General features: G+C 41.2%; 1 protein-coding gene across 2 annotated transcripts in view; it reads right to left on the bottom strand.

Moving 5' to 3' along the window:
- Positions 1-15,018, bottom strand: part of ATXN10 (ataxin 10) — a 122,512-nt gene that overhangs the window by 67,002 nt on the left and 40,492 nt on the right. For both annotated transcript variants that reach the window (XM_087814978.1, XM_087814979.1), the window contains exons 6-7: positions 12,755-12,835; positions 4,966-5,131 (exon numbers count right to left, since the gene is read on the bottom strand). In XM_087814978.1, coding sequence (XP_087671104.1) covers positions 4,966-5,131; positions 12,755-12,835 — 247 coding nt within the window. The remainder of the gene's footprint in view (positions 1-4,965; positions 5,132-12,754; positions 12,836-15,018) is intronic.

The following is a 15,018-nucleotide window of genomic DNA, read 5'->3' as shown; positions in this document are numbered from 1 at the left end:
TCTCCTTTCCTCTAGCTGAAATCAATTCAACATATATATAAAAAGAAAAGCAATGGAAAAAATATCCAGTTGCTAACATCTTCTTTCTTCCCTCTGTAAAAAGTTGGCAGTCCAGAAATGGATCCAAAAATATATCAGAATTTAATATATGATACAGTAATTAAGTGGAGTGGAAAGGATGAGTTTATTCAGTAGATGATACTGATACAATAATGAAGAGCTAATGTTTACGGGACATTAGCTACATACCAGTCCATCTACTAGATGCTTCTATTAAAATACAATTGATTTTACAGGTAAAGAAATTGGGGCACAGAGAGAGTTAAACAGAGTTTCCAAAAGCTCACACCTGGTAATAGAAGAAATCAAGATTCAAACCCAAGCAGTCACAAAGATTATACAATCTTGGACAGTCAGAAGACATAATTAATTCATTTGGCTCTATACTTCATTTCTTACTCAAAAATAAATTCTAGGTTAATAAAAAATGTAGACAAAGTACTGAAAAACTAGAACATAAAGGTGTGTATTTCCATAACCTAAGTGGAGAAGGCTTTACTAAAAAACTGCAGAAGCCATAAGCTTAAAATTAATAAGCCTAACTAGATTAAAAACAAATAAAAAAACTTCTAAAAGGCTAAGAATACCATAAATCAATTCAAACAAAATATTATGTTTCCAAAAATATGACAAGATCAGTTTTCTAAAAATGCTCATTAATAAATGTATTTTAAAAGATAAACTACCATGAAAACAAATTAACATATTGGTCCCTGAGGAGAAACGAACAGGAAATGGTAATTACATAGATTAGTGAAGGGTGGTGCCCACATATTCTGGGGCTCTACTGGTATGTCCTTTAGAAATATTCCTAAAATTTTACATAAACATACTCTCTCAGAAACTCAACTTCCAGGAATTTGTAATCAATCCAGATTTATTTGTCCAAAACTGCAGAGATATTTTTACAAGAATGTTCACCGTAACATTATTTGTAAAGGTTTTCTAAAATGCAAACCTGGAAGCACCTGAAATGTCCACCGATGGAGGACAGGTGGAGAATGATGACTCATCTCTACAGTGAAAGGTGTCCGACTACTGAAAAGAATGAGGTACCTGCACACACGTGTTAACGTGAACGTATGTACAAGACACAGCAGAATACGTGAAAACAGGGCAAGCTGAGGAACACAACATGCATAACTGTAAAAAGGGTGAACAAAAAATGTGTGTACATACAAAAAAACCTTTGGAAGGAAAAGAAAAAGTACATGCTGATACCTCTGCAGAAAACAGATGGGGGCTGAGCATTAAAGGGGACTTCTTAACTTTTTGTTTGATTTCAGCTTAAATTTTTTTTTCAATAAAACAAACATTATTTGCGTAATACAGATTTAATCCCGTACCAGTAGCAGGTGTCATGAAAGACTGACTTACTCCACAAGTATTTCTTAAACACCTGCTGTACAACACAGTGCAACTTAAGCTGGGGACGCAGGGAATGAAGTGGAATGAAACGCCCACAACCTGAAGACGACGCTCATATGATACAAAAAATGCAAAACTAGAACAAGTTTTTTAAACTTTCAGAAGAAAGGCAAGGCTCACTACAAATAATACCAAGTCTCACGATAAAGCTAAAACTGAATCTTAAAGATTAAGCATATTAGAACTGACAAAAATATATCAAAAACTAGAAACAAGTATGCAAAAATATACCAAAAGACAGAAACGTATATTAATATGGTAATCTAAGACTAATTTTATAAAGGAAAAGATATGAATAAAACCTCAGGATCTTAAAGTCAAACAAATACATAAATTAAAAAACAGATGCTGTCTGGCGTGGCTCAGCGGTTGAGTGTCGATCTGGGATCCAGGAGATATGGGTTCAATTCCTGGTCAGGGCACATGCCCGGGTTGTGGGCTCGATCAATGACTCTCTCATCATTGATGTTTCTATCTCTCTTTCCTTCTCCTTTCCTCTCTCTGAAATCAATAAAGATATATTTTTAAAAAAAACACACAGATTAAAAACAAATAAACCCAGATGCTATAAAAGTGATTGTTTCACTGATTTTTCAGGCATAGCACTATGAGTACTCTACTGGTTGTCCTGTCCTAAAAATATCACAAATGGGTAAATGCAGTGGTTTGCTGGTAAACTGGCTGAGAGGAGGAAGCAGGGGTCAAAAGCCCTAACTTGTACATTCACCAAGTTACCCGGTATCAATATTTCACCAAGGCTGATTTCAAGCTACTAAAAGTCTGACAACCAGCTCACAAACATGTGACCCTAAGGTGTCAGTAAAGGCCAACGCCAGCACACCACAGTATATTTAAATATTGAGACAAAAGGTCTTGCAAAAAACTTCTGTGGCTTTTTAAAACTTCTGAATGAAAGGACAATGAATATACACTAATATGCACAAGTCATGAGTGTATATAGATAAACTATCAAAAAGTGAACTATTTGGGCTTTTCAAAAGGAAGCTGTCTACAATTTTCTATCACTTAATTTAAATTAATTTCTCCTACCTTAGAGAAAAAACTATTTGGAGGAAAAATGTTAAATTTCCTAAATATAAAGTTACATCAGGTAACCTATCACAACACTGAACTCATCTATACTATAAATATAAGTGCCTTGAGAAAGTCTAAAGCTGAGATTTAACAAGTACTAGGTTTTCCCTCCTCTTCTGTCTCCTAGAGGAGTCATTTTTAACCTTCCTGGAAGTTCGGCTCACTGCTCCTCCTGCTGGAAACAGAGGCAAACCTGTCTCCAGAAAGGACAGGCAAGCCCATGAGTAAGGATGTTTTCTTTCTCTTCCATCACAGAAAATGACAGTTCAAATACTGGCTTTATCACAAGACCTAACATGGCCTGTATGAAAATCAATAGCAAAGGAACCTTGAGAACAAGTATATTCACCAAGAAAGAAACACACCTGCATGGTGGGAGTCACAGTCACGTCCTGCACTTGTAGCAGGAGTTCTCAGGCTCCCAAAATCATGCTCTCTCTCCAGATGCCACGGAACAGTGACCACATCCCCTATTCCCATCTGGAGACAGTGGACGGTCCCACCAAAGGCCAATCCCCTCACCTATTTGCCAAAGTGATTCCCTCTCTATTCATCACCCCTGTCAGTGCAGAAAAGACCCTTTATTGTGTTTTTGAACATGCACTGAGGCAGAAGTTACATGCAATAAAATACATGCTCTTAAGTCTAAGGTACTGAGCTGTGTCAATGTACACCAGCTGTGTATAACACTTCTATTACCCATGATATTCCCGCAGGTCCCTCGGCCACTGTCCAGTCCAGCCCCACGTGACATCTGAGCTACTCTGTCATTATAGGTAAGTTTTGTCTGCTACAGAATTTCAGAGGTGGAATCACAGAGTACAGTCTCTGTCTGGCTTCTCAGGCACTACATTTGGGACTCATCTCTAATCCTGACTCAGAAATGCATTCCTTTTACTGCTGAGTAGTATTCCAGAGAAAAACCAACTCAACTTTAAGACCAAAGGGAAGAAGAAACAGATAAAAATAAGGAGGATTTCTGAAGTGAAGAAGAGGGAGACAGAATTAATGTGAGCTAGCTTAGCAAAGGAAAGACCTGGATGACCTAGGGTAGGTCTCGGGAGAATCAAGACCTGAAGAAGCCAACCAGGACGGTGGATGAACAGGAATCTCCTACAAAGGTCAGAAGAAACAAACTCTGGAAGGCGACTTACCAATGAGCATCAAAAGCTTTAAAAATGGATAAACCCTTACACCCAGCAGTCCACTTCTAAGCCTGTGTCCTAGGTTAATACGCATGGAAGTGAACAAAGATGTAAGTGCAGAGATGTAACTGCAGAGGCGTAACAAACAGAAATAAGGACAACCTAACTGTCTAACTCCCTGTAGCTGGACAAATAAATGACGATAAATTCTTTAGAGTGCTATACTGGCATTTTAAAAAATCGTAACAAAGTAATGTTTATTCATACAGAAAATATTTGCCTACTATGTGCCCACTATGTACATACTACATGAATTTAGTCAAAGCTTCTGCCTGCGTGGAGCTTACATTCAGAAGAAACAACAGGAATTCACAGGACAGCACAGGAGGGTTCCACTGTTGACGTCTGCGTGTGCACACATGTATATATGCAAGTACTTGATGTTATCTGCTAGTAAATATATTAACCAGAATTACTGTCATTAACTGAGTGGCTGTGAATCAAGACACTGTTTTCCTTTACCTGTATTTTCTTAACTGTTCTAAAATAAGGCTACTGTCCTAAGTCCATTTGAACTGCTCTAACAAAAGTAGCATAAACCAGTGGGTTATAAATAACAGAAATGTACTGCTCGCAGTTCCTGAGGCTGTAAATCCAAGATCAGGTGCCAGCAGAGCTGGTTCAGGTGAGGACCTCTTGCAGATTGCAGATAGCCACTTCTTGCTATGCCCTCATGAGGTGGAGGGGGCAAGGGATCTTTCTGGGGCACTAATCCCAGTCACAAGGGCTCCATCATGACCTGCTCATGTCCCAAAGGCCCCACTCCTAATACTATCATTTTTGTCATTAGGTTTTTAACATGGGGTGGGGGAAGGGGTGGCACAGAGACATTCAGGCTGTGGCGGATACTTGCATATTTTTTAAAAGCTTTTTATTTTTTAATCCTCAGCCAAGAGTATTTTTCCCATTGCTTTTCAGAGTGAGTAGTAGAAGGGAGAGAGAGAGAAACATCAATGTAAGAGAGACACATCGATTGGCTGCCTCCCACACTCGACCCAACGGGGCCAGGGACTGAGCCTGCAACTGAGGTATGTGCCATTGGCTGGAATCGCACCCGGGATCCTTCAGTACTTGAGCTAACACTCGAACAGCTGAGCCAAACAGGCCATGGCTTAAAAGTTCTTAAACAAGAATTCTCATAGAGGACCTCGCTGACTTAGGAGGTCTGTCTTCTCACCTCATCATCAGCATGCTGCCCAGCGGTCAACTTCAGCACGATCTTGCACTGATCCACGAAGGTGCTTGCGATCAACTCGGCGTGGCTCAGAAACACAGGGATATCGTCCTTGGTCAGAGGCTCCTCGCCCACTATCTTGGCTATTATAAGGTCTAACAACGTAACCCTGTAAGACAAAGATTTTACATGAATATACTATATTGAAATTCTACACTGCTAAAAATATTTAGAGAGACGAGACCACTGTAAGAGAACACCTTTACATTTTAACTTCCTTACTTTGCTTATACTGTCTAAAGAAAACATTTTGTGTGTGAATAAAATTAGTCCTCATTACCTATTTTAAAAATCTTGATTTCCCTTTTTTTTAAAAAAATATATCTTTATTGATTTCAGGGAGAGGAAAGGAAAGGGGGAGAGAGAGAGAGAGAAACATCAATGATGAGAGTCATGGATCGGCTGCCTCCTGCTCGCCCCCGACTGGGGATCGAGCCCGCAGCCGGGGCACGTACCCTGACCGGGAATCGAACCCCGATCGCCTGGATCCTAGGTCGATGCTCAACCGCTGAGCCACGCCCGGCTGGGCTTGATTTCCTTGATGTGACTCCGCTATAGAAAGAAGCACCTTTTACATTCATTACTTTGAGCACTAAAATAACTCAACATTTCAGAAATTCTGTCCATTTCTACATCTACAATAACAATGGCACAGTTAAGTGGGCAACATTCCCTACTTACTAGAGCAAAGCATTTTACACACATTTTTTCATCTGCTCTACACAAAAACCGTGAGGCAGGTATTGTCCTTAGCCTCCCAGGAAGGTGGGTAAAGGCTTCCTCAGGTTACTTGCCCAGGGTCACACATGCTGAGCTGGTAGTCAGGATTCAGTCTCGGGCTCCCAGGTCAAGTGCTTTAACTGCTTGTTTTACTGCCTGTCTTGTAGAGCTTGGCTTTTTTGTTTCATCATTTTTGTTTACAAAAACATAAATCTGAAATCCAACCTATGCCATTTTTTATATCAATATTTAAATTATCAGTAAGCATTTTTATTCAACAACCTCTTCCCTTCTAGAAAAAAATAATCATACACAGGGCACTCTATCCAGCAAAAATCAAGTAGGACGTTCCTCAAAATCCTATTCTGATTTGGGATTATATGTATAAATCTTTATTTCTATACCAGAAAGGGTAAGAATATCTAAAATGCTTAGCAAAAGGGGGGGGAAATACACTTACAGTAGGCATGGAGCATTTCTCTCTTTCTTTTTAAAAATTCTTTGGTTATTTTATTATTTTTTTTTAGAGAGGAGAAGGGACAGACAAAAAGACAAAACCTGAAACCTGGGTATGTGCCCTGACCGGGAATCAAACCTGCCACCCTTTGGTATACAGGGCGATGCTCCAACTGAGCCACCCGGCCAGGACATGGAGCATTTCTTACTGAAAGAAAAAGAGTAGTTGCTTACTACTTCAAGTTAAGGAATATATTTTGATGGGAAAGATCATCAGTCTGGGGAAAAAAAATCACCCACAGACCTAAAACCTCAGATTTCTTATAGCAATTATTATTCCAAAATAAAACAAACAAATAACCCCCTCAGTTGAGTACAAAGTAACAACAGCATTAGAGTATTTTATTTGCCCTTACTCACATATAACCTTTGAAAACGAAGGGGGTACTCTCAGGCCATAAAGCCAGGCCTTCCATTTGCCCAAGCAGATGGGCTCTCCTGGAGATAATCCCAGTAATATGTCCCCTCCCAACTCACCATGCACATATCACCATCCGGCAGAGCTGCTATTTTACATCTTTGTTTCCTGTCACTGTCACCGCTGGAACATAAGCTCCATGAGGACAGAGGTTTTTGCCTGGTATATCACGCAAGCACTCCATAAATACTTGTTGAATGAACCAAAAAACATGTTACTGACACAAAGCCTAACCCTGGCCTTCAAGCCAAGAGTATCTCTTCATTGCGCTCACGAGTGTCTTTTATTCCAACCAAACTGGACTCCCCAGGTTCTCCAAAACACATCCAAAGCTTCCTTCATCTGCACCTGCCAGTCCTGTTCCTTCAACCAGAAAATGTCCACTGTCCTTAACATGTGCTGGCAAATCCTGCGCCCCCCTACCCAGCCTGTCAAACGCTGCCTCCTCCACAAAGTCTGAACTTACTTCCAAGGCCGCAGTGACCTCTCCCCTCCACCCATGTCCCTAAACCACTGTACTTGATCTTCTCCTGTGACATCACCAAACTTATCGTGTATCACAGTTGCCAACGCCCTTACTGCACCTCTTCCATTCAGGATCTCTGGCAAAGTTCACAGAAAGCCTAGAGGATCCTTGAGGGGAGGCCCTGTGTCTAATTTAAAGTGTGCCATCTCCTTGAAGATAAGACAGTGAGTGCCCTGTTCAGAGCAGGGAGTCAGAATTACTTATTAAAATGGAGCAAATCAAAGCTGGAACAGAAGCCACAGAGGCGTAAGAAGTGTTCGCAGCCTTTGCTTTCCGCTTGTAAAGCACCACATCTTTCTGCATTTAGGTCCCATTTCCTTTAATCCTAAGTGGTTGAATATATCACAAAATTTGCTGGCATAATTAAATTGCTTCCATGTGTGTATATGTCCAATTTAGAAGTCATGAGAGACAAAAGTACAAATCTCAAGCCAGAATATTTTTGGTTGATGTTTCTTGAAAACAAAGTTTGCTGCAGCTAGAAATCTGGCGGAGGCTGTAAAACCACGTATAATATGAACCACAAGACCCACCTCCAGCAAAATCTACCTGCCAATGAAACAGAAGATGGAGCGTCACTCCTGTCCTCACTCAGTCACTGGGCTAGCACCTGTGGACCACCCGTGGCATCTAAAACTCCATATTCAACACACCAATATTAGAGAAACACGGGTATTCAGGACAAACGAACCACCAGATGAGAGGATAGTTCTCTTTCCTTAAAGGTATACAACTTACATGTCCTCATACAGGGCACTGCTGGGTGTCTTAAGTTTTGACATGTAACACAAACATTATCCTACCTTAATGGCCTTCAGCAGGTGGCCCAGTGCAGCAGCTATCAAGACATCCCCCAGAGCCAGGCTGCCTGGCCTGAATCCTGGCTCTGCTGTCCACTGCAGTGAGACAGGGGACAAGCTACCTAACCTCTGTCCCTCAGTGCACTATCTACAATGCAGGGACAGTAATAGCACCAGCCTTCTAAGGCTAACATGGATCAAGTTATGATTTGTAGTGCTTAGGACAGTGCCCAACTTACTTAATAAGAGCTGTGTGCAAGTTCATTAGAGAAAAAGCTATAAATGCTTTCACTGCTAATGTACTTGGAGTAAAAGCAATTACTTACCCCTTAGCGTCAAGCACAGAAGAAAGGGGAGGGTGGGTCTTTAGTGACATTTTTTAGATTTAGGATGTGGTGAATTAAATGTTAAATTCCTGACTTACACATGTTCTCATATAAAATAAGCATTTTGAAAAGAGCAAGGTCTTGGCCTAGATACCACCTTCACATCTCACTGTGCCTGGAAGAAGTACAACTTAATATCTGATGCCCAAGGGTAGCAGCCCCTTCTCCTGCCATCTGTCCTGGAAATAGCCTTGCTGTGCCTCCTTCGAGTCTGGCCTTCTGCCGGCCTTGGGCGTATCTCTGCTGGCCCCCAAAAGATCAGGGGCTGTAACTGTTTTTGACTGACAGTTACTCCAGAATGACAATATTACCATCTCTCAGGTGACAGAATGATGCAACTAAAAGCAGCATTCCCTTCTTGATCACCAGTGTGATAGGCAGTGCTGGTGTTATCAGCATTTCACACACCCGGAAAACTCACTGAATGAAATTCAATTAAAAATAAAGAAAGAAGCTCCACAGGAAAAAATAGTCTAGCAACAGCATGCTAGCTTGGTATTCTCCACACTTTTTTATCAATTAAAAAATCTGCACCACACACCTCCCATATATGCAATCTACAGATAACTTACAACTGACAAACTAGACGTTAAATATTAATAAAGCTTAGCTGCTTTCTTACTTTTTTAGACAAGTAAATATAATATTTACTTGACACACTCAACAGGCCCGTTTTGTACACCCCCCTCTGGAGACCAGTGCACTAGTGGAACAACTGTAAAACGATGGCTGTCACCAAATACAGGATAGACACCTGAAGAAAGGGGGCAGCGGCACAGCTCCACAATTCTGCCCACTCCATGAACTAGAAGAGACTTGAGCAGAGTGACCAGTCCTGGGAGACTTTCCCCGTTTCCTGTCTGCCCTCGCCCTCTGCCCTGGCGGCTCTTTATGGGGCCATTTCCAGGGTATGAGAAGCCCAGAGAGCTCCATGTCACTATCTGACACCTTTCTTACAAATGAAATGAGGAAGCAGAGCTAAGTGTGGCCACACTGATGGCTACAATTAAGGAGCAGTGACCATCAGCAAGCTAAGCACTGCCCCTGAGCAACAAGTACCTGACTCGCCAACCTCCCCCACCAGCGATCTTCACCAGAGCTCCTCTGAGCAAAGCCAGGCCTGCAGCTGCAAAGCATCTAGTCTCCACTGACTGAGCCACCTGCTGTCTAGTGTCAACAGGGACAGCACCCCAAAGACATGTTTCGCGGTGTTTGGTGCCGGTGGAGTACCCCTTCTACTCCAATACTGATTCCGGTGGGTGTGAAGGACAGAGAAGTCACGAGAATCAGTCTTTGTCCTGGAAGAACACGTATTCTAGCAGAGAAGCAATAATTAATGATAAACCTGCAGCTGAGGATGCAAAAAGAATTTTGCCTGGGGAAGTCAGGAAGGCCACCAGGAGGCAGGTGGGGTGTGGGAAGGGCCTACAGAGCACCTGCATCGTCAGGACATGGTGGTCAGGGTGCGTGGAGGGAAGACGCACGTGCAAACGCAGGGCACGACGGGGAGGCCTGGGGGGCTGGGACAAGTTGTGTGTGGCTACAGTGTGGTGACTGGCAGGGGAGGTAGGCAGGAGTTGGAAATGAAGCTTTGTAAAGGGCCTCCCATACCATGCCATGGAATTTAACTGCACCCTGTGACAGGTTAGGGCAGGGTGAGGCCCGTGCTGCCCACAGTAGATAACAGAAGGGAAAACAAAAGTAAACCAGCCAGACTTCAAACTCATCTGTCTGTGCTCACAGCAGCATTCCTCACAACAGATGAGAGCTGGGAGTAACCCATCTGTCCACCAAGGGACGACTACATACCAAAATGTGATCTAAACGCACAGTGGAATATGATTCAGCCTTAGAGAGGCAGGAAATCCCGACCCTGCTGCAACACTGAACCTTGAGGGTATCATGCCCAGTGAAATGAGCCAGTCACAAAAGCAGAAACGCCGTGTGATCCCGCTTACATGGGATATAGTCAAATTCAGAGACAGAAAGTAGGATGGCGGTTGCCAAGGAGAGGGGGAAGGGGCATTGTTTAATGAGGCAGTCTCAGTTTTGCAAGATGAAAAAGTTCTGGAAATTGGTTCCACTACAATGTGAATACATTTAATACCACTGAACAAGATGGTTAACTTTGTATTATGTGTATTTTATAGTCTAGTCATAGGTGTCCTAAGGGTAAGCCAGAGCTGTGACAAGAGTGCACTCACAAGACACTGAGATGGAACACTGACCAATGTGACCTGCACAGTGGAGGCGGCAGCGCTGAGGAAAACGCTGAGGTTTCTCAGGCACCAGATCATATCACACTAACCAGTACACCAATGAAGCCTTTTGTAAGAAAACTCACTCGCTCACGCTTTTATTCAAAAAACTTTGTTTTGCACCTGTTCCGTGACACCACGGCCTGGGAAATATGGACACCTCATAGTAAAAAAGACCAAACCCCTACCCTCACGACACCAGCCGCCTAACGCACTGTCACACAGCAGCAAGCAGGTGCGTGGTACAGCTCTATGTATGGTAACTTACGTGATGAAATGATAGCACTTCCCCTTTGGAAGAACAATAAAATAGGAGATGACACTGGAGCAGAAACCCTGCATGAAGTAGGGAAACCACAGCTGCAACTATTTTATAAATGAAAATGGAAACTGGTTAGTCTGCCATCCTCATTCGCTTAGATAATGGATCAGTTTAAAAACAGATCACTTGATAGCAATGTGGAAAATACACACGTGAATATTCAAGCACAATTAAACTGCGTGTGCGCGTACTCACGTGTTCCTTACTGCTCACCGTGCTCCTTGTTTTAGGTCACAAACCACACACTAGATCAGATGGATTTAACTGACATCTACAGAACATTTCACCCCAAAGCTGCAGAATATACATTCTCCTCAAGTGCACATGGGATGTTCTCAAAGACAGACCACATGTTAGGAAACAAAACAAGTCTCTACAAGTTAAAGAAGACTGAAATCATACCAAGCATCTTCTCGGACATTTACACCATGGAATACTATGCAGCTGTAAAAATGAAGGATCCCTTGTCCTGGGAGACAGCATAGTGGGATCTGGAGAATATTATGCTAAGTGAAATAAGCCAGCCAGAGAAAGACAAGTGTCACATGATCTTACTCATAGGTGGAATCTTATGAACAAAATAAATCAATGAACAAAATAATTCCAGAGACATAGAAACATGGAACGGACTGATGAATCTCAGGGGAAGGTGGGAGTGGGTGGGTGGGGAGAGATTAACCTAAGAACTTACATGCATATATGCATAACCCACGGACACAGACAGCAGTGTGGTGAAGGCCTGGGGGTAAGGGGTCAAAGGGGGGGGAGGAGGACATATGTAATACTTTCAACAATAAAGATACATTTTTCAAAAACTACAAATAAATCTTTTTCAGGAATAATGTATATATATGTGGTGGGGCAGAGGGAATGGATTTAAGAGCATGAACTTTAAAAGTATGAACTTTTCTTTTTTGTTAAAGATACTGAAGAAGAAAAACCACCACTTAACATGACTATAGAGGAGTGCATAAAGCTTAACGTTAGACCGAACGCACAGGCAGAACCTCAAAACCACGGCAATTATAAAAATGGTGACTACAATCTAAAGAGTAACATTTTTTTAAAGTTTTTAACCATTATATCAGTTTTTGATCATCAGATTTCTGAGTAAGTTTTATTTTCCTAAGACAGCATTTCCAATAAGGCTCGGAAAACACATCCTATTGGAATGGAAAGAGAACGATTGGAAAGTGAATTATTTTTTTCAATCCTCTAATTTTATAGGTCAAGAAACTGAATCCAAACACGGTAAGAGGCCTGGCTGCAGTCACACGCGGGATTTCCATCACAAGGCAAGGAGCCCAGCCTCGCTCGGTAGGGCACCCACTGCTCTTCCCGCTACCACAGCACTGAGGCGTCAGCCAGGCACTGATCTTCCGTGGGTCTCAATTTCCTACAGGAAACTACAGTCCCGGTAGAGTAACCCAAACTATCGTACCAGTGAGATGGACAAATGGGCACTGTGCAATATACAGCTGTAATATCTAGTTGCATGAAGTACTAGTATAAAATCACAGTACAAGCATAACATTCTACACCTAATGTTTTTCAGTGTCTTTACTAAACAATGGTGCCAACCTGGATTCTGCAGCCCTACATTAATCACTGCCTGTTGTGGCTAAGCTGTAATGTTAACCAACCAATTTAAAACCATTACTGACACAGAAACATGTAGTTAGAGATTTTGTGCCAACTAAAAAACCACACAGTTTTTCAGTCATGTGTACAGGATACTCTATATGGAATGCTAAAGACGCAAAACCACAATGGTTTTTGGGGTTACCTTTCTTGATTGCTCATTTTGGCATACATGGCTTTTACCAATTCCGGGCTTTTCAGAAAATGGTCTGTAATAACCAGGAACCTAGGAAAAAGGAGGAGAAGGTTTGGTTACTAGAAACACAGTGAGACAGACATGGCCTTATCTACTCATAGGCGTATCTCACACATAAAAGTTATAATCTTAAAATGCTTTAAGAGAGTCACATACTATTTTCTAGTAGCAGCTAAAAGAAAATTGAAACTCTTAAAATACTTTTCTCCAATTTTACTTCTGAAAAGTTTATTGAAATGATTCTGATGTACTCAACTGGAGGGAAGGGCCTGCCGTCGCGCTTATCTAAGCGGAGGAAGGAAAACACTTCACTATAGTTTAAAAAGTAGAATGAAATTTAGCTACAAACTCAGGTGTAAACAGAATACATATTAAACTGTTTTAGTCAGAAGTTCAGCGCCAACATGAACTGGCGAAATAGAACATCCTACTTTTTACTTAAACGTCCGCCAACAACACAGAAGAGAACACTGGCTTGATTATCTCGTCTGAGGGCTCAAGTTACCAAGAAAACATCCTCAATGTCAAGCAGTGCAGTCATCCGAGCTCAGAGATCAACTGTGGAAACCCCCAGGCAAAGATTATATGCATATTTCTTCAAAGTGCCACTGTGACAACCAAAAAGATTGAATGGTATTATCAATTAATTCTGAATCTTACTTACCAGAGGGCATCTAAGACTTAAGGACTAAAGAACACACGGTTCATAAGCAAGGTTAGAGTAACCGGAGCGACTGTTAAACAATAAACATATTTACAACCATAGTTCACTCACTTAACAAATGAAAGTACGGCCTTCAGAAAGAGAACCGCATGAAGCATATTAGCTACCACAACACAGTCACTTCCATCAAACAAAACCTAAACACCTTCTACATCCTGCACAACCTTTAGAAGACCTGATCAACATTTCAATGTATAGCATTTCTAACAATAATGGGTAATATTCAAAATTCTCAAATAATTTTCATACCAATTTAGGTAGCTCATCAAACTGCAACAATAGAAATCCATGCATTTCATACCATGTACATAAAATTGTGATCCTTAAGTTAATTCATATAATTCAGCTATTGGGAACTTAAAATATTTTCCCATAACAATATTCACTCAAAAAACACAATGTTCCAAATACTGTGCTAGAGGCTACATCACAAGTCATATTTCCAAACTCTAACAGCAGAGAAAGACCCAAACATAGATAGATAGTTACAAATAGACACACATCATGGATTACCAAAACGATAGTTATCTAACCACAGGGCTGGGGGAAGGGGGAAAAATGGGCAAGATCAAGGAGGCTGGTGGGGGTTCTGTGACTCACTAGTTGAGGGGGGAGGGGAGGACATTCAATTAGACGGAACAAAAAAAACCTTGGAAAAATGGCATGACGGGAAAAATAGCAGTGTGCTCAAGGAACTATAAGCAGTAAAACACTATTAGGGTTTAAAGAGGCTGAAGGCCCAGATCCTTCAATGATTTTGATAAAGAGCCCTCAGCTGTCTGCCTCAGAAGAACTGCCCCAGCTGAAGAAAACTGCCACAACTGAGGCTCGAGTTTACTGAAGACTGAGGTGTGACCATACCTTCTCTTTCATGATATTGGTCATTTGTTGTTTTTAAAGAACTTGGCCTTTGTTAATTTTCTCTATTTTTCTGTTTTCTATTTCACTGACTCTTGCCCTTACCTTTTACTATTTTCTTCTTTCTACTTACTCAGGATTTACTGTGCTCTTCTCTTCCTAGCTTCATAAAGTAGAACCATAAGTCACTGATTTCAGACCTTCTTTTCTGATATAACTACATAAAGCTATAAATTTCCCTCTAAGACCTGCTTTAGCTTTATCCTAGGAAATTTTACACTTCCTTTATCCTTCAATTCAAAATATTTTTAATTTGTCTTGTGATTCCTTCTTTAATAAATTGATCATTTAGATGTGTTAATTTCTAGGTATCATCTTCTTATGGTTTTCTAATGTAAGCTCATTATGACCAGAGATGTTTTCTGTCTGATGGGAATCCTTTCTATGCTAACAGAGACTTTTTTAATAGTCCAGGCTATGATCTACTTTGTGAACACAACACATGCAGTTGAAAAGATAATGGATTTTGCAAATGTTGACATAATGTTCTATAAAAATCACTCAGGTGAAGACAGTTACCTATCTCAGTACTACTGAGGTCACCCACATCGACACTGATGTTTACATATTC

The sequence above is a fragment of the Miniopterus natalensis genome, chromosome 2 (assembly GCF_054644295.1).
Source record: "Miniopterus natalensis isolate mMinNat1 chromosome 2, mMinNat1.hap1, whole genome shotgun sequence".
Lineage (NCBI taxonomy): Eukaryota > Metazoa > Chordata > Mammalia > Chiroptera > Miniopteridae > Miniopterus > Miniopterus natalensis.
The sequence above is the reverse complement of the archived record's forward strand: the minus strand, read 5'-3'. Positions and strand labels throughout refer to the sequence as shown.